Source organism: Scyliorhinus canicula, chromosome 4 (genome assembly GCF_902713615.1).
Source record: "Scyliorhinus canicula chromosome 4, sScyCan1.1, whole genome shotgun sequence".
Lineage (NCBI taxonomy): Eukaryota > Metazoa > Chordata > Chondrichthyes > Carcharhiniformes > Scyliorhinidae > Scyliorhinus > Scyliorhinus canicula.
This window is the reverse complement of record NC_052149.1, coordinates 136,767,556-136,791,697: the sequence shown is the minus strand read 5'-3', so window position 1 is coordinate 136,791,697 and position 24,142 is coordinate 136,767,556. Positions and strand designations below refer to the sequence as shown.

The following is a 24,142-nucleotide window of genomic DNA, read 5'->3' as shown; positions in this document are numbered from 1 at the left end:
TGTGACCAACAACACTCAAAACAAAAAGAGTTTCTTTCATATTTCCAATGCTTCGAGTCAGCAAAAAGATTTCTTTTGAAGCTTTCCTTTTCTTTTCCTGAGGGGTTATTTAAAAATATATAATTATTAAGAAGGAAAAAAAAATCTTATTCTTCTGGAAGATTTGACAGCAGCTCGAGTATCGGGATTGAGTTTTGCTACAGTGTAAATCGCGAGTCTGTCAAGAGTAATCCCCCCTCTCCAGTTGCCCAGTCTGAAAGGAAGCTTTTATAACTAGTTTTGCTGCTGCTTAAATGTTTCTCGGAGATGCTTTGTCGCTTATATCACCCCCGCTTCAAATACAATTCAGTTCCACAAAGAGTCTGCCCCCACCCCCCCTCCCCCAGCCCCCACCTTCCTTGGTGAGATTCTCTGACCCATTTCACGCCCATAGTTCAACTTTTAAAAGGATTGGGGGAAAAATAAAACACAAATAAATATCCTGGAGAGTCCGTCTCTGATTGGTGTTCGCCCCTTTAAGGCTCACACTAAAGAGGTGACAATGGGGATTTTGCCATTTTCCTCAGCCCAGGGCTGCAGGTTCTGCAGTGCGTACAGAGACGAGTTATGCAGGCACAGAGGGTCGGGCTGGATGGAATCGTTGAGCGATTTCTGGAAGGCATCATGCTGAAGTTGTAACATCAGTCTGTTGGCCTGTTGTCTCTCGGCCTCTCTCTCTTCCGCTGTCTGTCGCCTGGGTGGGATAAACACACAAGAACCCCATTAAAATCACATGCCAACCGTGATCAACATGATACTCATTCAGACACTTGTGGTTTTTCTCTTTTCCACAAAATAATCCGAGGAGTTTTAGGCACAGAACAATCATTTAATGACCAATGCATTATGAGAGCCAGTTTCAGAGATAGACCTCTGAAGCTGACTCTGCCAACGAAAAGAATCAGGTGACATGTATACAGAGTGTGGTTACGTTGGTAAGAATATTGCTAACATTGGATCATGTCTGTTTAAAATTTTACATGAAACAAGTTACATTCGTGCACCCAGGCAGCGTGAGTGTTATCTACCCTTCATTTTTCTATGGATCCCTCCCTAACCTCCCTACTTTGTGCCAGGCCCGATAGATGTGGCTGGTCTTTAGGTCGAGTTAGAAAAACATATTTGTTAATCTTTATGCTGACTGCTGTAGATTGTGTCTGAGAACAACTGTTTAAGGCCAATGACATCTGAGTTAACTGGAACATGTTGCTTGACCATTATGCTGATTTCTGTAGATTGTACCACAACAGCTGTTAGCTGACATCTTTATGAAAATTGCTTCAGTATACTATACTGCACTATATAGATTCAAAATCCCTTAGAATAAGTGCTAATTGCCCGAATAGAGTATTGTTAATAAATACTAATCATTTGTCTTCCCAAAATTGACACTTTGCTTCACCTTCGTGATGGACCCTTTGCAATGTTTCCAAAGCCTGCTGGAGCATTAACATCTCAAACAGACTAAGATCAATTCTAACAAGCGCAAGTAAACTGTACAAAATGGAAGGAATCCATTAATCATCAGCAATAATCCAGGTTCTTGCACCCCCTGCCCTGAGATTGGGGGAAAAGCAAATCACTGTGGATGCTGGAGTCTGAGACAAAAACAGAACATGCTGGACTATCTCAGCAGGTCTGTGGAGAGAGAAGGGAGTTAACGTTTCGAGTCTGGATGGCTCTTTGACACAGCGGAGAATCTGTCTCACTCACTGCCTCCCTGCCCAAATCCCACCTAAAAGAATCCAATTTGTCCCGGATAACTCAGCCTTGCAGCCTGTTCTGAATTGTCAACCTCTTCAATTTGTTCTGTTTATTATTCACTCCGACCCCCCCCCCCCCCCCCCCCCCCCCCCCCCCCCCCCACCACCACCACCACCATGGAAAGCTGGAAATAATTTCCAATTTACAACCAATAATGAATCTGCAACTTGATTTAAACTCAAATTCAAGTCGGACCATGTGGGTTCTCCTTGTGGAGGAGAATGGGTCAGATCCCCATATTGTACCAACATGGAAGTACACTAAAACAGGTTGCAGCGCAGTTTACCAAGTGAAGCATCATTAAAGGAGTCATTTGCATTTGTTCCCGGGGATTTGGTGAGTTATGGATAGGCTCACATTAATCTGTGAGTGTGTTGGAAAGGGGGTTTGAAGTTGGAAGGGGCAGGAGGGAGGGAGAGAGTTCCTGTCAAGGCAGGGGACATGTGATTGAAGAATGAAGGAGGCTTTGACCTAAAGGTTGCATGTGGTGCCACATTGTGGAGATTTACCGCAAGGACAGTCGACGGGGGATTTCAATCTGCTTTTTGCTTAAAGCAAAGCAATACTGAACTCACTGCCCTGCTGTCTCCCCACACACTGCCCATCTCTTACACAGATTAGGATTGTTCTGTATTGAAAGATAAAATAGTCTGTCTGTTCAATCCTTCACTCTGGGAGACAATCCTGAACTCTCTCCCCATCCCCACTGACTCCAAACGGTGGAGTCACTCTGATAATCTCTAGACAAATCCTGAAATATTGTGAAAAAGAATAAGGGTTATAATATCTTTGAAATCCGAAACAGAGAAAATTCTACCCCCAACACACGACCCCAATTTGTAACTAAAATAGATGATTCTTGTGAAAGGATCTACATCTTCCCGGAATTCCTGTAACCCCCCACATTGGGGCAGCACGGTAGCATGATGGTTAGCATAAATGCTTCACAGCTCCAGGGTCCCAGGTTCGGTTCCCGGCTGGGTCACTGTCTGTGCGGAGTCTGCATGTCCTCCCCGTGTGTGCGTGGGTTTCCTCCGGGTGCTCCGGTTTCCTCCCACAGTCCAAAGATGTGCGGGTTAGGTGGATTGGCCATGCTAAATTGCCCGTAGTGTCCTTAAAAGTAAGGTTAAGGGGGGGGGTTGTTGGGTTACGGGTATAGGGTGGATACGTGGGTTTGAGTAGGGTGATCATTGCTCGGCACAACATTGAGGGCCGAAGGGCCTGTTCTGTGCTGTACTGTTCTATGTTCTATGTTCTATTACAGAAACACAAGTGACAACACTGCATTAAAGGGGATAGAATGCCCCAAGGCCGACAACAGTGGGAATACAAAGTGGGTCAGTCAGTTGGGTAAACATTTCAATGGGACGATACGGGCAGAATCAGAGAGACACATTGAAACTTGTAACATCAAACTGCCTTTAAAAACAAACTCAAACTACTAGAAATGGAAAGCAGGAACTGCCCAACACCAATGAAGGAGTAAAAGGTCAGCGGGCACAATTTACCGGCCTCATCTCTCCCGACGTGGTGACACGACAAGGACACTGAATCTCACGAAGGACTCTAGCGAAATCCCTGACGATGGAACTGTCTTGCAAGGTTTACCAGAATTTCGCGAGACATCATGATCTGGATCTCGCTCTCAGTGGGCGAACTCCAAATTAGCATATTTCAGTGAGCCATCAGGGAGCCATCAGCCTGGGAGACCTCGCCAGGGTGCAGTTTAATACTGGTTTGCACAAATGTGGACCGGGTGTAACTGCACCAGGCAAGTCTCCCAGGCTATTAGAGGCCCTTGGGTGGCCGGGCACTGGACAGAGGTGATACCCTGGCACTTTCCCTGGCACCCAGGTACCCTGGCATTGCCACCCTGCCATTTCCAGGGTACCCGGGTGGCACTGCCAAGGTGCAAGGCCGGCAGTATCAAGGTGCCTGGGTGCCACGTTGGCAGTGCCAGGGATCAGGCCCTGCGGTGCCTTGCCCTTAACAGGTGGATTGAGGAGGGGCTCAGGAACTCATGAAAGGTACGTTGAGTTCAGGAGGGGGTGTGGGGGGGGGGGGGTTAGAGGCCACAGTGGGGGCGGGGGACCAGGGGGCCGCAGTGGGTGGCTAAGGGGGTCAAAAGATTGGGGCGGTATTTAAAGATGGTGCCTCAGACTGCGAATAGTCTTTCTGCACTGGCAAACTGAACTCGTCAGTGCAGGAAATTATGTAAGTCAAAGAAATTGCTCTGTTTTTGCCCGTTACATCACACCCATAATTTCCTTTTGTATTCTGCACCCATCATACTCAGGGTTTGTATCAATTTGTCCTCAGGATGGTGACTAGCGGAATTTGCGTCTGTCTCCTGACGCCTGTACAATAAGTGCAGTTTGAAAAGAGAAAGTGTAAGGTGGATGAATGTAATCATTTGGATAGTTTGGAACAGGAAATTCCCCATTACCCGGTGACATTGTAATGAATAGAAGGGATGGAGCTATTGTTAAACTCGTCCCTTCCCATGCTTCATGTTGTATTTTCACTCCACTTGCTTAGGTTCCAGTTGTCAGTATGTAGGATTCAAGGAACTGGATTACCCTGAAAAATATTGAAACATAGAATCTCTGCAGTGCAGGAGGAGGTTATTGACCCATCAGGTCTGCACCGATCCTCTGAAGAGCACTCTACCTCGGTTAACCCCCCTGCCCTATCCCCGTAACCCCTCCTAACCTGCATATCTTTGATGTGGAGATGCCGGCGTTGGACTGGGGTGAGCACAGTAAGAAGTCTTACAACACCAGGTTAAAGTCCAACAGGTTTGTTTCAAACATGAGCTTTCGGAGCACGGCTCCTTCTTCAGGTGAATGTGACCTGAAGAAGGAGCCGTGCTCCGAAAGCTCATGTTTGAAACAAACCTGTTGGACTTTAACCTGGTGTTGTAAGACTTCTTACTGTGCATATCTTTGGACATCACACCTGGTATGCAACTGCTCAGCCCAAGACCGTAAGCAATTACAGAGCCCAATCCATCATGTGAAATTGCCTCCCATCCATTACCTCTGTCTACACCTCCCGCTGCCTTGGGAAAGCAGACAGCATAATCAAAGACCCCTCCCACCCGGGTTATTCTCTCTTCCAACCTCTTCCATCGGGCGGGAGATACAAAACTTTGAGAACAGGCACCAATAGATTCAAAAACAGCTTCTTCCCCACTGTTTTTTTAAAATGTTTTTTATTGAGTTTTCATATTTTATATTGAACAAATAACAACTTATTAGAAAGAAAAAAAAAACACGCAAAAATTAACATGTATATTTACACGTAAGCATCTTCGTAATAACAACTGTGGCCGCCCCCTTTAGCCGGCTTACATATTTTACATTCCCCAATATGGCCGAGGCACATGTTTATAGGCATTTATTTACAGTTTGGTTTTGGGCCTTAGCTAGCCATCAAACCCCCATAACAAACCCGTAGCCCCCCCCCCCCCCCCCCCCCGGCTACCTTCCCCCGATTCCCGTCCATTTTCCCCTGATTCTTGGCCACCTGACTATTCTTCCTCTTGTACGTTGGCCACAAACAGGTCCCGGAACAATTGCATGAATGGCTCCCACGTTCTTTTTGAAGTGGGTGGGTGGGAAACCACGTGGGTTTGAGTAGGGTGATCATGGCTCGGCACAACATTGAGGGCCGAAGGGCCTGTTCTGTGCTGTACTGTTCTATGTTCTATGTTCTATGTTCTGTGGAAGCCGTCGTCCGACCCTCGGATGGCGAATTTGATTTTCTCCATTTGGAGAGATTCCGAGAGGTCGGACAGCCAGTCTGCAGCTCTGGGTGGTGCTGCTGACCGCCAGCCAAACAGGATTCTACGGCGGGCGATCAGGGAGGCAAAGGCAAGGGCGTCCGCCCTCCTCCCCAGGAATAGATCTGGCTGGTCTGAAACCCCGAAGACCGCCACTATCGGGCATGGTTCCACCCTCACCCCCACCACTTTGGACATAGCCTCGAAGAAGGCTGTTCTTCCCCACTGTTACCAGACTCCTGAGTGGCCCTCTTATGGACTGAGCTGATCTCTCTACGAATCTTCTCTACAGTTGTAGCACTATACCCCATATGCTGCACCTATTGTCGATGTTTATGTTTTTATCGTATGTTCAATGTATTCATGTATGGAGCGATCTGCCTGGACTGTACGCAGAACAATACTTTTCACTGTAGCTCGATACATGAGAAAATAAATCTAAATCTAAACCTGTGGGAGGAAACCAGAGCTCCCGGTGGAAACTCACACAGACAGGGAGAGAAGGTGCAAACTCCACAAGCACAGGAACCGGAGGCCGGAATTGAACCTGGGTATCCGGCGTTATGAGGCAGCAGTGCTAACCGCTGTGCCACCGTGCCACCATCAAAGGCAAAGTTCTCCTCCAGCCATGTGTCAATGTCAGCTTTAGCAGTTAGGAGCTGGCTGGGTTTGTGTTAAATTCTAGGTCATCATGCATCATCATCACAGATATTCTTGTTAACAAAATAATATATTTATAAAAAATCAGGCAATTAGTGAGTTTCTTAGGTTCAGTCTGCTAGATAAAGTATTATTAAACTCACATTTCTTGTCTGATTACCAATCACTGACATACCATTTTCTTTTCATCGAGTCAAACTCAAACACACACATCCTGCTCTATCTGGAATCTGAGCTTTTACACATCACTGACAATCTTCATAGAATTTACAGTGCAGAAGGAGGCCATTTGGCCCATCGAGTCTGCACCGGCTCCTGGAAAGAGCAGCTACCCAAGGCCAACACCTCCACCTTATCCCCATAACCCAGTAACCCCACCCAACACTAAGGGCAATTTTGGACACTAAGGGCAATTTATCATGGCCAATCCACCTAACCTGCACATCTTTAGACTGTGGGAGGAAACCGGAGCACCCGGAGAAAACCCATGCACACACGGGGAGGATGTGAAGACTCCGCACATCCGTTTATGACAATATTATTAAAACACCTTCCCCCTTCCAATACAGATCTACTCAAATATAAAGCATTGGGAAATGAACAACTGTGCTTCCACTGAGGTTAAAACACTTAATCCCTGTCATTACAATCCTTTTTAAACATAAATTTAGATTACCCAATTATTTTTTCCAATTAAGGGGCAATTTAGCATGGCCAATCTACCTACTCTGCACATTTTTGGGTTATGGGGGCGAAACCCACGCAGACACGGGGAGAATGTGCAAACTCCACACGGACAGTGACCCAGAGCCGGGATCGAACCTGGGACCTCAGCGCCGTGAGGCGGTTGTGCTAACCACTAGGCCACCGTGCTGCCCTCCGTCATTACAATCCTGACCATTTCCCTGAAAACACTCAGTTTTTTTTTTATAAATGTTTTTATTCAGTTTTCATATTTTATATTGAACAAATTACAAATTGTTAGGAGAGAAAAAACAACAAACAAACACGCAAAAATTAACATACATATTTACAGGTAAGCATCTTCGTAGTAGTAACTGCGCCCGCCCCCCCCCCCCCCCCAACATGTTTATTTAGTTTGGTTTTGGGCCTTAGCTAGCCATCGAACCCCCGTACCGAACCTGTAGCCCCTCCCGCTACCTTCCCCCGACTATTCTTCCTCTTGTACATTGGCCACAAATAGGTCCCGGAACAGTTGCATGAATGGCTCCCACGTTCTGTGGAAGCCGTCGTCCGACCCTCGGATGGCAAATTTGATTTTCTCCATTTGGAGAGATTCCGAGAGGTCGGACAGCCAATCCGCAGCTCTGGGCGGTGCTGCTGACCGCCAGCCAAACAGGATTCTACGGCGGGCGATCAGGGAGGCAAAGGCAAGGGCGTCCGCCCTCCTCCCCAGGAATAGATCTGGCTGTTCTGAAACCCCGAAGACCGCCACTATCGGGCATGGCTCCACCCTCACTCCCACCACTTTGGACATAACCTCGAAGAAGGCTGTCCAGTACTCCACGAGTCTGGGGCAAGACCAGAACATGTGGGCGTGGTTGGCCGGGCCTCTTTGGCACCGTTCACATCTGTCTTCCACCTCCGGGAAGAACCTACTCATACGGGTTCTTGTTAAGTGGGCTCTATGTACCACTTTTAGTTGCGTCAGGCTGAGCCTTGCGCACGTGGAGGTGGAGTTGACCCTATGCAGTGCTTCGCTCCAGAGTCCCCACCCTATCTCCATCCCCAGGTCGTCCTCCCATTTCCTTCTTGTTGCGTCCAGTACGGTGTCGTCCCTATCTACCAGTCGGTCATACATGTCACTACAGTTCCCTTTCTCTAGGATACTTGCGTCCAGTAGGTCTTCCAGTAGTGTCTGTCGTGGCGGTTGTGGGTACGTCCTTGTCTCCTTTCGTAGGAAGTTTTTGAGCTGCAGGTACCGTAGCTCGTTCCCCCCAGCTAGCTGAAACTTCTCTGTCAGTTCGTCCAGTGTTGCGATCCTGTCGTCCGTGTATAGGTCCCTGACTGTCAGTGTCCCCCCGTCCTGCCTCCACCTTTTGAAGGTGGCGTCAGTCAGTGCTGGTGTGAACCTATGGTTGTTGCAGATGGGAGCCCTGTTCGACATTTTGGTCAGGCCAAGTTGCTGCCGCAGTTGGTTCCAGGATTGGAGGGTGGCTGTCACCACTGGGCTGCTGGAGTGTTTTTTTGGGTGGGGATGGGAGTGCTGCCGTGGCGAGGGCCCGGAGGGAGGTTCCCATGCAGGAGGCCTCCTCCGCACGCACCCACTCAGCCTCTGGCTCCTGGATCCATCCCCTTACTCGCTCGGCTGTTGCTGCCCAGTGGTAGAATTGTAGATTCGGGAGGGCTAGCCCTCCCCTGGTTTTTGTTTTTTGTAAGACCTTCTTTGGGATCCTAGCATTTTTACCCCCCCATACGAACGCCATGATGAGTTTGTCCAGCGCTTTGAAAAAGGCCTTGGGGATGTAGATCGGAATGGATCTAAACAGGAAGAGGAACCTGGGCAGTACGTTCATTTTGATCGTCTGAACTCTCCCCGCGAGGGAGAGCGGGAGTGTGTTCCATCTTTGCAGGTCCTTTTTAACTTCCTCCGTCAGGCTGGTGAGGTTCCATTTGTGGATCCCTTTCCAGTCATGGGCTATTTGGATCCCCAGGTAGCGGAATTTATGTCGGGCTTGATTGAACGGCAGCCCCTTTAGTGCTGCCCCCCCCCCCCCTTGCGGGTGTACTGGGAAGATCTCACTTTTGCTCATGTTGAGTTTGTAGCCCGAGAAGGCTCCAAACTCTTTCAGGAGCGCGATGATTCCGTCCATGCTGCTTTGTGGGTCCGAGATATAGAGGAGCAGATCATCCGCATAGAGTGAGACTCTGTGCTCTCTACCTCCCCTTCGGATCCCCCTCCAATTTTTTGCTGCCCTGAGCGCGATTGCTAGCGGTTCAATTGCTAGTGCGAACAGCAGCGGGGACAGTGGGCATCCTTGTCTGGTGCCCCTGTGCAGCTGGAAGTATTGGGAGTTGGTATTGTTGGTCTGTACACTCGCCATGGGTGCGTTGTACAGGAGCTTTACCCAAGCGGTGAACCCTGTTCCAAGCCCGAACCGCTCCAGTACCTCTATGAGGTATTTCCACTCGACTCTGTCGAAGGCCTTTTCTGCGTCCAGGGAGACGATCACCTCTTGTGTTCTCTCCCCGGAGGGGGTCATTATCACGTTCAGCAGGCGCCTGATGTTCGCGGTAAGCTGTCTACCTTTGACAAAGCCCGTCTGGTCCTCTGTGACCACCTCAGGTACACAGTCTTCTAGCCTCTTGGCTAGGATTTTGGCCAGTATTTTGGCGTCTGCATTCAGCAGAGATATGGGTCTGTATGACCCACATTCCGTTGGGTCTTTGTCTTTCTTAGGTATCAGCGAGATTGAGGCCTGTGCTAACGTGGGTGGCAATGTGCCCCTAGCTAGCGAGTCTGTGAACATCTCCCGCAGGTGCGGGGCCAGCGCTGTCGCAAATTTTTTGTAGAAGTCCGCCGGGAATCCGTCCGGTCCCGGCGCCTTCCCCGCCTGCATGGAGCTAATGCTCTCCATGATCTCTCCCAGTGCTAGTGGTGCTTCCAGATCCCGTTTTCTGCCCTCTCCCACAACTGGTATGTCCAGTCCGTCAAGAAACCGGTTCATCCCAGCCTTCCCCGTTGGGGGCTCTGAGGTGTACAGCTCTTGGTAGAAGGCCTTGAAGGTTTTGTTAATCCTCTCTGGTTCTGTTTCCAACGTGCCTCTGGTATCTCTGATTTGCGCAATTTCTCTGCTGGCTGCCTGCTTTCTCAGCTGGTGGGCCAACAGGCGGCTGGCTTTGTCTCCGTGTTCGTATAGGGCCCCGCGTGCCTGGCGGAGTTGGTGTACTGCTTTCCTGGTGGAGAGCAGGTCAAAGTTCCTTTGTAATTCTTTCCTCTCCGCCAGGAGTTCTACGGTCGGGGCCTCGGAGTATTTATGGTCTACCTCCAGTATGGAGTCGACCAGCTTCTGCCTAGCCACCCTTTCCTCCCTATCTCTTTGCGCTTTGTAGGCTATGATTTCCCCTGAAAACACTCAGTTGACTGTAAGACTCTCTGGGCTATTCTGAGCTGAGGATCTCTCTTTTTCGTGAGATTGAAAGACAATTTATTTTAATTTAATTTCCTTGTTGGTACAAAGATGGTCAGTTATTGGGCCAGAATAGCGTGAGGGAGGCTGGGCGAGGGGGTAATAGAAACATAGACCCCATACAACATAGGGAACGATGTAGTCCATTGTGCAATGTGCTGGTTCTTTGATGGAGGGATCGAGTGGATCTCAATCCACTGCTCTTTCCCTGTAGCTCTGGAAATGTTTTGCCTTAATTTGAGCCTGTTTCCAGTGCCCTTTCTTGCAGTACCTTCCGGAACATAGAAATTCACTGTGGAAAGAGAAGCTTCCCCCTACCAGCTCTGCTTTCTTTTATCAACCTTAGGCTTGTGTCCTCTGGTCAGCGACTGTTTCCATTTTATCCTGAATCAGCCATGCCCTACCATTGAGTATCCTTTTACTATTTTGCTTTATTCTTTCATAGGATGTGGCAAGGCCAGTACTTTTTCCAGGCCTTTCAGAGTCAGTCACATTGCTGTGGGTCTGGGGTCACATGTAGGCCAGACCAGGTATGGACGACAGATTTCCTTCCCTAAAGGACATCAGTGAACCAGATGGGTTTTCACGCCAATTGATGATAGTTTCACGGCCGCCAGTTGCTGAGACTAGTTTTATATTCCAGATTTTACTCCTTGAATTTAAATTCCACCAGCTGTTGTGGTGGGATTTGAACCCGTGTTCCTGAAGCAATAGCCTGGGCCTCTGGATTACTAGGCCATTGGCATTACCACAACACCACAATCTCCTCTTATTTTGATCTGATGTGTTTTTAAAACCTTTCAGGTTTTATAATCTATTCTTCTACTTTTGTCTCGTCCTTGTTTTATCGATCTTCTCTGCACTTCTACGCTAGGTTGGATTTGCTGCTGCATTACCAGCCTCAAGATTGGCATGCACATTCTTTTACTGGCTATCTCTATACCATTAGTTAACTCAGTTTGGATGCCCTGAACTATCTCCTCTATGGATCATTTCTGTGATAATGAGTACAAGAAGGTAGACGGGGATGAGGGAGGGAGTGGCGAAGATGAGGGAGGACGTGGGGGGAATGAGGGTGGAAGTGGGGGGATTGAGAGAGGGAGTTGGGGATGAGGGAGGGAATGTCGGATGAGGGAGAGTGGGGGAATAATGCAGGGAGTGGGGGAACGACGGAGGGAGTGGAGGACTAAAGGAGGGAATGGGGGTGAGGGAGAGAGTGCGGGGGAACGAGGGAGAGAGGGGGAGGGAGTGGAGGATAAGGGATGGAGTATGGTGAATTTGGGAGGGAGGAAGTGGGCGAGATGAGGGAGGGAGTGGAGGAATGAGGGAGGGAGTGGGGGTATGAGGGAAGGGGTGTGGTGAATTAGGGAGGGAGGAATTGGGGAGAGATGAGGGAGGGAATCGGGATGGAGGGGGTCGATGAGGGAGGGAGGGTGTGGGGGGATCAGGAAGAAAGTGGGGGATGAGAGAGGGAGTGGAGGGATGGGGAAATGAGTGGGTAAGATGAGGGAGGCAGCAGGGGAATGAGGAAGGGAGTGGGGGCTGAGGGAGGGAGATGAAGGAGTGGGGAATGAGGGAGGGAGTGGAGGGGTGAGAGAGGGAGTGTGGGGATGAGGACATGAGTGGGGGAGATGAGAGAGGAAGTGGGGGATAAGGGAGTGTGGCGGATGAGGGAGGGTGTTGGGTAGATGAGGGAGGGAGAGTGATGGGGACGAGAAAGGGAGTGGGGGAATGAGGAAATGAATGAGGGAGATGAGGGAGTGGGGGGAAGCGGTTGAGTGGGGGGATGTGGGTGGGAGTGAGGGAAGAGGGAGGGAGTAGGGGATGAGGGAGGAAGTTGTGAGGATGAGGGAGGGAGTGGGAGTAAAGGAAGGAGTGGGAGTGAGGGAGGGAATTGGGAGGATGAGGGAGGAGTTGGGGAATGAGCGAGGGAGTGGGAATGAGGGAGGGAGTGGGGTTGAGGGAGGGTTTAGCCGATGAAGGCAGGAGTGGGGGGTGAGGGAGGGAGTGGGGAGGATGAGGGAGGGATTGGGGGATGAGGGCAGGGGTGGGGGTGAGGGAGGGAGTGGGGATGAGGGAGGGAGTGGGAATGGAGGGGGTTGATGAGGGAGGGAGGATGTGGGGGATGAGGGAGGGAGTGGGGGATGAGAGAGGGTGTGGAGGGATGAGGGAGGTGGTGGGGGATGAGGGAAAAAGTGGGGGAATGAGGGAGGGAGTGGGGGAGGGAATGGGGAAGAGGGAGGAAGTGCAGTGAATTAGGGAGGGAGGAAGTGGGAAAATGAGGGAGGGAGTGGAGAGGGAGAGGGAGTGATGAGGGAGGAAGGGAGTGGAGGGGTGAGGGAGGAGTGGAGGTGATGAGGGAGAAAGTGGGGGATGAGAGAGGGAGTGGAGGGATGGGGAAATGAGTGGGTGAGATGAGGGAGGAAGCAGGGGGATGAGGAAGGGAGTGGGGGCTGAGGGAGGGAGATGAAGAAGTGGGGAATGAGGGAGGGAGTGGAGGGGTGAGAGAGGGAGTGTGGGGATGAAGAAATGAGTGGGGGATGAAGGCAGGAGTGAGGGTGAGGGAGGGATTAGAGGGTGAGGGAGTGGGAAGGATGAGGGAGGGAGTGTGGATGAGGAAGGGAGTGGGGGTGAGGGAGGGGGTCAAGAGGATGTGGGAGGGATTGGGGATGAGGGAGGGAGTGGGGATGAGGGAGGGAGTGGGGAAGTGAGAGAGGGAGTCGGAAGGATGAGGGAGTGATTGGGGGATGAAGGCAAGAGTGAGGGTGAGGGAGAGATTAGGGGGTGAGGGAGTGGGAAGGATGAGGGAGGGTGTGTGGATGAGGAAGGGAGTGGGTGTGAGGGAGGGGGTCAGGAGGATGAGGGAGGGATTGGGGGATGTGGGAGGGAATGGGGGTGAAGGAGGAGGTCGGGAGGATGAGGGAGGGATTGGGGGATGAGGGAGGGAGTAGGGGTGAAGGAGGAGGTCAGGAGGATGAGGGAGGGATTGGGGGATGAGGGTGGGAGTGGGGGTGAAGGAGGAGGTCGGGAGGATGAGGGAGGGATTGGGGGATGAGGGAGGGAGTGGGGGTGAAGGAGAGGGTAGGGAGGATGAGGGAGAGATTGGGGGATGAGGGGTGGGAGTGAGGGAGGGTGTTGGGAGGATGAGGGAGGGATTGGGGGATGAGGGGTGGGGGTGAGGGAGGGTGTTGGGAGGATGAGGGAGGGTGTTGGGAGGATGAGGGAGGGATTGGGGGATGAGGGCGGGGTGGGGTGAGGGAGGGTGTTGGGAGGATGAGGGAGGGATTGGGGGATGAGGGCGGGGTGGGGTGAGGGAGGGTGTTGGGAAGATGAGGGAGGAGTTGGTAAATGAGTGAGGCAATGAGGGTTAGAGAGGGAGCCGGGAGGATGAGGGAGGGGGTCAGGGGGATGAGGGAGGGATTGGGGGATGAGGGCGGGAATGGGGGTGAGAGATGGGGTCAGGAGGATGAGGAAGGGATTGGGGGATGAGGGCGGGGGTGTGATGAGGGAGGGTGTTGGGAGGATGAGGGAGGAGTCGGTAAATGAGCGAGGCAATGAGGGTTAGGGAGGGGGCTGGGAGGATGAGGGAGGGATTGGGGGATGAGGGCGGGGGTGGGGGTGAAGGAGGGTGTTGGGCGGATGAGGGAGGTCTGTTGCCGAATGAAATGCAAAATGCTTTGAAGCTTTCAGGTCCAAACTGTATAGTCAATAATGAGAGTGCCAGATCTGCGTTGTGTACAATGAGAGAACAGGAACTGGTCAGTGAATATTACAATTATTCCTGTCAAACAGGAAACTTAATTATCTGATTTAATAATAGAATAGAGAAGGTGGTTTCTCTGAATGGACTCCTGGCTGTGCCATATGGATATTGGAGTGTGCATGTTGTCTAATGGATAATTCTCCAAGATGTTCTGCTGTCCCTTCACAATCTTTAAAATCGCTGATGGTTTCACCTCTCATTGAACTGTATCCTGCGAAGACAGCACCTTCCTCCTCAACACAACCTCACATTGTTGCAGTGAACTGTGGGATATGGACAAGTGTGTGCAATGCTTTCCAACTCCGCCACTCTCCAGCTTGCCCACTCTGTGCGCTCCTATTAAACCATCAGGACATTTCAAACCCATTGCCCGATTGACACATCTATACCTTCAGAGCTTGGGAAGTGTACGTTCTAACCCTCACGAGACCTACGATGAGGGACCGAATAGCCTCCCCGTAAGCCTTGTTGAATACGAGCTTCCTCACTGAGGGGCGGGGGTCCATCATTGAGGTAATTGAATGCGGACATAAAGCTGGTCCAGGAAGGACCCTGGGGAGAGAATTCCCGGCTGGCACTCCTCTTTAACAATAAATCATTTTTTGTTGTACTCTCACACCTGACTCCTCTGTGACCATAGAACTGTACAGCTCTGATTTGGCTTAGGCAGAAAGCACTCTGTTTGAATAAAATAGTTACATCTCGGAGATAGTGGGACTTTGGACTCAAATCGCAAAACCCCTGGGGTACACACACTCTCACACTCACTCTTTGTATAAAAGGGAGGTTAATATGGGAAGGGGATGTAGGTCGGGGCTGCGTCTAAGTGCTGACACCATAGGAGTATCCGTGGCGCTCCCGTCAGAAAAATCGGCCCCACACCCACACCGATTCCGCTATCTATGAGGGGCTACCACTAGCGCCGTGCGGAACACCCACAGAACACGCGAAAAATGGTGGGGGAATGGACGTGTCCATGATGGACAGGCGCAGGGCTGACAAGCTTGATTGGATTGGATTGGATTTTGTTTATTGTCACCAAGGTTCAGTGAAAAGTATTTTTCTGCGAACAGCTCAACAGATCATTAAGTACATGAAAAGAAAAGGAAATAAAAGAAAATACATAATAGGGCAACACAAGATACACAATGTAACTACATAACACTGGCAATGGGTAAAGCATACGGGGGTATAATATTAATCAGGTCAGTCCATAAGAGGTTGTTTAGGAGTCTGGTAACAGCGGGGAAGAAGCTGTTTTTGAATCTGTTTGTGCGAGTTCTCAGACTTTTGTATCTCCAACCTGGAAAAAGTTGGGAGAGTGAGTAAGCCGGGTGGGAGGGGACTTTGATTATGCTGCCCGCTTTCCCCAGGCAGCGGGAGGTGTAGACAGAGTCAATGGATGGGAGGCGGGTGTGTGTTCACTGGGCTGTATTCATGACTCTGAAGTTTCTTGCGGTCTTGGGCCGAGCAGTTGCCATACCAGGCTGTGATATAGTCAGATAGGATACTTTCTATGGTGCATCTGTAAAAGTTGGACAAGAGTTAATGTGGACAAGCCGAATTTCCTTAGTTTCCTGAGGAAGTATAGGCGCAGTTGTGCTTTCTTGGTGGTAGCGTCAAATTGGGTGGACGAAGACAGATTTTTGGAGATGTGTACCCCTAGGAATTTGAAACTGCTAACCATCTCCACCTCGGCCCTGTTGATGGTGACAGGGGTGTGTCTTGAAGTCAATGATGGCGGCGGAGCGTGGCGACTCCCTGCGAGCTCTCCCTAACAGGTCCTCTTTTCACTTACCTTATAATCGTTCTAAAGTTTTAAAATTTAATTCTAAGACTAACTTTATTATGTATTTTCTTTTATTTCCTTTTCCTTTCATGTACTTAATGATCTGTTGAGCTGCTCGCAGAAAACTACTTTTCACTGTACCTCGGTCGGTACACGTGACAATAAACAAAATCAAATCCAAATTCAGTGACCAGCTCTTTAGCTTTGCTGGCATTGAGGGTGAGATTGTTGTTGTTCCACTAGGTTCCCTATCTCCCTCCTGTATTCTGACCTGCGTTATTCGGGATCTGACCTACTACGGTCTTTTCGTCAGCAAACTATTAGATGGAGTTGGAACCAAATTTTGCCACGCAGTTGTGTGTGTACAGGGAGTAGAGTAGGGGGCTAAGTACGCAGCCTTGTGGGGCCCCAGTATTGAGGACTATTGTGGAGGAGATGTTGTTGTTTATTCTTACTGATTGTGGCCTGTGGGTCGGAAAGTCGAGGATCCAGTTGCAGAGTGAGGAGTCAAGTCCTAGGTTTTGGAGCTTTGATATGAGCTTGGCTGGCTGGTATTATGGTGTTGAAGGAAGAGCTGTAGTCAATAAATAGGAGTCTGATGTAGGAGATGATGCTCAAGGGATATGTGTAGAGCCAGGGAGATGGCACCTGCTGTGGACCGGTTGCGGCGGTATGCGAATTGCAGTGGATCAAGGCGTTCTGGGAGTATGGAGGTGATGCGCTTCATGACCAACCTCTCGAAGCACCTCATTCCGACTGAAATCAGGGCCACTGGACAGTAGTCATTGAGGCATGTTGCCTGGTTCTTCTTTGATATCGGTATGATGATGGTCTTCTTGAAGCAGGTGGGGACCTCGGAGCTGAGTAGGGACAGGTTAAAGATGTCCACGAACACATCTGCCAGCTGGTCCGAGCAGGACTCTGAGTGCACGACCAGGGATCCCGTCTGGACGCTTCGCCTTCCGAGGGTTCACTTTCAGGAAGGCCGATCTGACTTCGGAAGCTGTGATGGTGGGTATGGGTGAGTTATGGGCTGCTGGGGCACTCGACAGCAGATTGTTGGTTACCTGCTTGAACCGAGCATAGAATGCATTACGTTTATTGGGGAGGGGTGCGCTGCTGCCAGAGATACTGCTCGGCTTCACTTTGTAGCCCGTTATGTTGTTTAGTCCTTGCCACAACCGCCGAGAGTCTGTCTGTGACTCCAGCTTGGTCTGATATTCTCTCTTGGCATCTCGGATGGCTTTGCGGAGGTCGTACCTGGATTTCTTGTATAGGTCAGGGTCGTCTGACTTGAACACCTCAGACAAGCTGCAGCCGCGCTTACACTTACACCCCCAACAAATGCACCGATCACGCCAGAAAAGATGCCACGGCTGTGCTGGACCACGTACCCATCCACCCCGGTCCCACAGCCCATGTCCTGGCCATCCCCCACTACACCCCTTGCCCTGGCAAAAGCCCCTCTGGGAGCAGCACGACTGTCGGCGAAATATGGCGGCGCTGGACACTGTCCGTATGAGGTCTCTCTCTCCCCGCAGCCACCATGCCAGCTTCATGACTGTTGAGACCACATGTGGCCCGTGCCATCAGAGGCAGAGCTTTGCGGGTGGGCCCGATAATGAGATGCGAACGCGGTTGTAACTACACGTGTTGCACGTTGCGATGACGTTGATTTGGAGGGGTCAGAGCATCACGACCCAGCGCCCAACGGGCGCCCTGCTGCGATTTCGCCATCTCTGCCCGATCGCCATTCCCGATTTTGGTGTCGGAGAATTCTGCCTGTGGTCTATTAAGAACCAACTTCTTTCTGCTAATGACGAGCACTCTGAATAATTGTTGTTGAACTTGATTTTTTTTAATGGAACTTCTGAGTTTTAGAATCTCCAAACTAGTGGAAATAGTTTATCTTTATTTACCCTGTATTCCCCTGTTAATATCTTGATTACTTCAATCAGATAAATTCTAGGAAAAACAGGTCTAATTTGAGTAATCCTCCTCGTAACGTTACCCCTGTAATCCAGGCATCATTTTGTAAACCTACATTGTACTCCCTGCAAGGCCAAAATATCCTTCCCAAGGCATGGGGCCCAGAACTGCAAACAAATATATTCTCTCACATTCACATACATACTCTCACACACTCACATTCACTCACATACACTCTTACACACACTCATATACATTCTCTCACACACTCTCACACTCACTCAGATACACTCTCACACACACACTCTCACACTCACTCATATACATTCTCTCACACACTCTCACACTCACTCATATACATTCTCTCACACACTCTCACACTCACTCATATACACTCTCACACACACTCTCACACTCACTCATATACATTCTCTCACACACTCTCACACTCACTCAGATACACTCTCACACACACACTCTCACACTCACTCATATACATTCTCTCGCACACTCAGATACACTCACACACACACTCTCACACTCACTTATGTACATTCTCTTACACACTCTCACACTCACTCATATACATTCTCTCACACACTCACTCAGATACACTCACACACACACACTCACACTCACTCATATACATTCTCTCACACACTCTCACACTCACTCATATACACTCACACACACTCTCACACTCACTCATATACCCTCTCACACACACACTCTCACACTCACTCATACATTCTCTTGCACACTCTCACACTCACTCATATACATTCTCTCACACACTCATATACATTCTCTCACACACTCTCACACTCACTCATTTCCATTCTCTTACACACTCTCACACTCACTCATATACACTCTCACACACACACTCACTCATATACACTCTCACACACACACTCACTCATATACATTCTCTCACACTCACTCATATACATTCTCTCACACACTCTCACACTCACTCATGTACATTCTCTTACACACTCTCACACTCACTCATACACATTCTCTCACACTCACTTATATACATTCTCTCACACACTCTCACACTCACTCATATACATTCTCTCACACACTCTCACACTCACTCATATACATTCTCTCACACACTCTCACACTCACTCATATACATTCTCTCACACACTCTCACACTCACTCATATACATTCTCTCACACACCCTCACACTCACTCATATACATTCTCTCGCACACTCAGATACACTCTCACACACACACTCTCACACTCACTCACTATACATTCTTTTCACACACTCTCACACTCACTCATATACATTCTCACACACTCAGATATACTCTCACACACACTCTCACATTCACTCATATACACTCACACACCTCTCACACTCACTCATATACCCTCTCACACACATACTCTCACACTCACTCATACACATTCTCTCGCACACTCTCACACTCACTCATATACATTCTCTCACACTCACTCATATACATTCTCTCACACAGTCTCACACTCATTCATTTCCATTCTCTTACACACTCTCACACTCACTCATATACATTCTCTCACACTCTCACACTCACTCATATACATTCTCTCACACACTCTCACACTCACTCATATACATTCTCTCACACACTCTCACACTCACTCATATACATTCTCTCACACACTCTCACACTCACTCATATACATTCTCTCACACACCCTCACACTCACTCATATACATTCTCTCGCACACTCAGATACACTCTCACACACACACTCTCACACTCACTCATATACATTCTTTCACACACTCTCACACTCACTCATATACATTCTCACACACTCAGATATACTCTCACACACACTCTCACATTCACTCATATACATTCTCTCACACCTCTCACACTCACTCATATACCCTCTCACACACATACTCTCACACTCACTCATACACATTCTCTCGCACACTCTCACACTCACTCATATACATTCTCTCACACTCACTCATATACATTCTCTCACACAGTCTCACACTCACTCATATACATTCTCTCACACACTCTCACACTCACTCATGTACATTCTCTTACACACTCTCACACTCACTCATACACATTCTCTTACACACTCTCACACTCACTCATATACACTCTCACACACACTCTCACATTCACTCATCTACTTTTTCACACAAACATTCTCCCATTCACACATATATACTCTGCACAATCTCACACATTCACTCATATACATTTACAGTCATAAACACACTACCATTCACTCATATACACTCTCACACATAATCCTTCATTCTCTCATATACACTCACACACAATCCTTCAATCACTCACATACACTCTCACACACACTCCCACATTCACTCATATCTACTCTCACACACACTCCCACATTCACTCATATACACTCTCACACACACTCCCACATTCACTCATATCTACTCTCACACACACTCCCGCATTCACTCATATATACTCTCACACACACTCCCACATTCACTCATATACACTCTCACACACACTCCCACATTCACTCATATCTACTCTCACACACACTCCCACATTCACTCATATACACTCACACACTCCCACATTCACTCATATCTACTCTCACACACACTCCCACATTCACTCATATACACTCTCACACACACTCCCACATTCACTCATATACACTCTCACACACACTCCCACATTCACTCATATCTACTCTCACACACACTCCCACATTCACTCATATCTACTCTCACACACACTCCCACATTCACTCATATCTACTCTCACACACACTCCCACATTCACTCATATCTACTCTCACACACACTCCCACATTCACTCATATCTACTCTCACACACTCCCACATTCACTCATAAGCACTCTCACACACACACTCCCACATTCACTCATATACTCTCACACACACTCCCACATTCACTCATAAACACTGTCACACACAATCCTTCATTCACTCATATACACTCACACACACTCCCACATTCACTCATATACACTCTCACACACAATCCTTCATTCACTCACATACACTCACACACACTCCCACATTAACTCATATACACTCTCACACACACTCCCACATTCACTCATATCTACTCACACACACTCCCACATTCACTCATATCTACTCTCACACACACTCCCACATTCACTCATAAACACTCACACACACTCCCACATTCACTCATAAACACTCTCACACACACTCCCACATTCACTCATATCTACTCACACACACTCCCACATTCACTCATATACACTCTCACACACACTCCCACATTCACTCATATCTACTCTCACACACACTCCCACATTCACTCATAAACACTCACACACACTCCCACATTCACTCATAAACACTCTCACACACACTCCCACATTCACTCATATCTACTCACACACACACTCCCACATTCACTCATATACACTCGCACACACACTCCCACATTCACTCATATCTACTCTCACACACTCCCACATTCACTCATAAACACTCTCACACACACACTCCCACATTCACTCATATACTCTCACACACACTCCCACATTCACTCATAAACACTGTCACACACAATCCTTCATTCACTCATATACACTCTCACACACAATCCTTCATTCACTCACACACACTCCCACATTCACTCATATACACTCTCACACACAATCCTTCATTCACTCACATACACTCACACACACTCCCACATTAACTCATATACACTCTCACACACACTCCCACATTCACTCATATCTACTCACACACACTCCCACATTCACTCATATCTACTCTCACACACACTCCCACATTCACTCATAAACACTCACACACACTCCCACATTCACTCATAAACACTCTCACACACACTCCCACATTCACTCATATACACTCACACACACTCCCACATTCACTCATATACACTCTCACACACAATCCTTCATTCACTCATATACTCTCACACACACTCCCACATTCACTCATACTCTCACACACACTCCCACATTCACTCATATACACTCTCACACACAATCCTTCGTTCACTCATATACTCTCACACACACTCCCACATTCACTCATATCTACTCACACACACTCCCACATTCACTCATATCTACTCTCACACACACTCCCACATTCACTCATAAACACTCACACACACTCCCACATTCACTCATAAACACTCTCACACACACTCCCACATTCACTCATATACACTCTCACACACACTCCCACATTCGCTCATAAACACTCTCACACACACTCCCACATTCACTCATATACTCTCACACACTCCCACATTCACTCATATACTCTCACACACTCCCACATTCACTCATATACTCTCACACACTCCCACATTCACTCATATACACTCTCACACACACTCCCACATTCACTCATAAACACTCTCACACACAATCCCACATTCACTCATATCTACTCTCACACACACTCCCACATTCACTCATATCTACTCTCACACACACTCCCACATTCACTCATAAACACTCACACTCAATCCCACATTCACTCATATCTACTCTCACACACACTCCCACATTCACTCATATACACTCACACACACTCCCACATTCACTCATATACACTCACACACACTCCCACATTCACTCATAAACACTCTCACACACAATCCTTCATTCACTCATATACTCTCACACATAATCCTTCATTCACTCATATCTACTCTCACACACACTCCCACATTCACTCATATACACACACACACTTCCACATTCACTCATATACACTCCCACACACACTCCCACATTCACTCATATACTCTCACACACTCCCACATTCGCTCATGGACACTCACACAAGCAATCCTTCATTCACTCATACTCTCACTCACACACTCCCACATTAACGCATATACACTCCCACACACAATCCTTCATTCACTCATATACACTCTCACAAGCAATCCTTCATTCACTCAGGGGCTGGTTTAGCTCACTGGGCTAAATCGTTGGCTTTTAAAGCAGACCAAGCAGGCCAGCAACAAGTATTCTCTCACATACCCTCACACCCACACATGAACACTCCCTCACACACGCACTCACGCACAGACTCGAACGCACACTCACATGAACACACACACTAATATACGCATTCTCTCGCGCACATGTTAAAGGTGTAATAACAAAAGCCACATTGTACTGCGAATGATGTAAATCTGAAATAAGAACAGAAATTGCTGAAAAAACTCAGCAGGACTTCAGCTTCCACAGAAAGCGAATCAGTGTGTCAGCCAAAGCATTCACGTTGTTTTTCTCCCTCCAGCAGCTGTCGGACCTGCTGAATATCAGCAGCATTTTCTGTTTCCATCGCAGCCTCTTGTTCTGTTCAGTTTTTGACACTGTCACAATCTTAGCAGCTGATCTTCAGTATTTTACAGCAAAATACATTGGAACAGCTAGCTGTGATTTAAGATACTGCACTCACACCTCCATCATCTCATTCACTAAGGGAGACACTCCCCACCCCTATTCCAGAAAGAAAGAGGAATCCCAATGAGCATTTCCGCCACCATTCATCGTTGAAACCTCCCCTGGCCTTCAGATTTACAACAACGGTAGAGGGGGGCGGAATAAAGCGCTTTATTCACAGCTCGCTGCCTGGCGCCTGGTACTGCAGGTCAGCTGTGATAACAGATTGCTCAGTACAACCCTGTCGCTGCTGTTTATTGCTGCTATTACAAATGTTATCATCTTGTCCAAAATCTATTATATTTGACAGAGAGCTGTAAATGGGTCAATCCTCACTAACGAGCCATTAGTGTCAATGTCCACACGCACAAGTATCTCCCAAGTGTCTAAACATATTCAGCAAACAAATTCCTGCAGCAAATGCTGGCAGATCACACTTATATTCGCCTGGAAACATTCCTCGTGATATTTTTCAGGACTAATGCATGGATATTCAGCTCCTTTCTAACAGATGAATACATTGTAGTGTTGCATTTATTAATCAACGACATGGTCTTCGCAGATTATTGAAAAAAGGGATGTTTGTGTGTGTGTGTCAGAGAGATATGTGGAAAAGGGAGGGACAAACCTCTAATTCACAGTCACTGAGAACAGACCAAATTTCAATGGATTCCAAAGAAAACACTCAACAAGAGCTGAGGGCGAAGTTGTTATTTAAAATAATGAAAGTTTCCTTAATTGCTTTGATTTATCTCTTTAATTGCATTGAAAGATGTTCTTCCGTCTCAGAGCTGTACATTCA

The 24,142-nt window shown here is 48.3% G+C and overlaps 1 protein-coding gene across 1 annotated transcript in view; it reads right to left on the bottom strand.

The window, feature by feature from the left end:
* Positions 1–406: 406 nt before the first annotated feature.
* The window catches only part of LOC119964252 (T-cell leukemia homeobox protein 3-like), a 103,206-nt gene continuing 79,470 nt past the window's right edge, over positions 407–24,142 (bottom strand). The window contains exon 3 of the mRNA XM_038793530.1: positions 407–733. Coding sequence (XP_038649458.1) covers positions 523–733 — 211 coding nt within the window. The 3' untranslated portion in view covers positions 407–522. The remainder of the gene's footprint in view (positions 734–24,142) is intronic.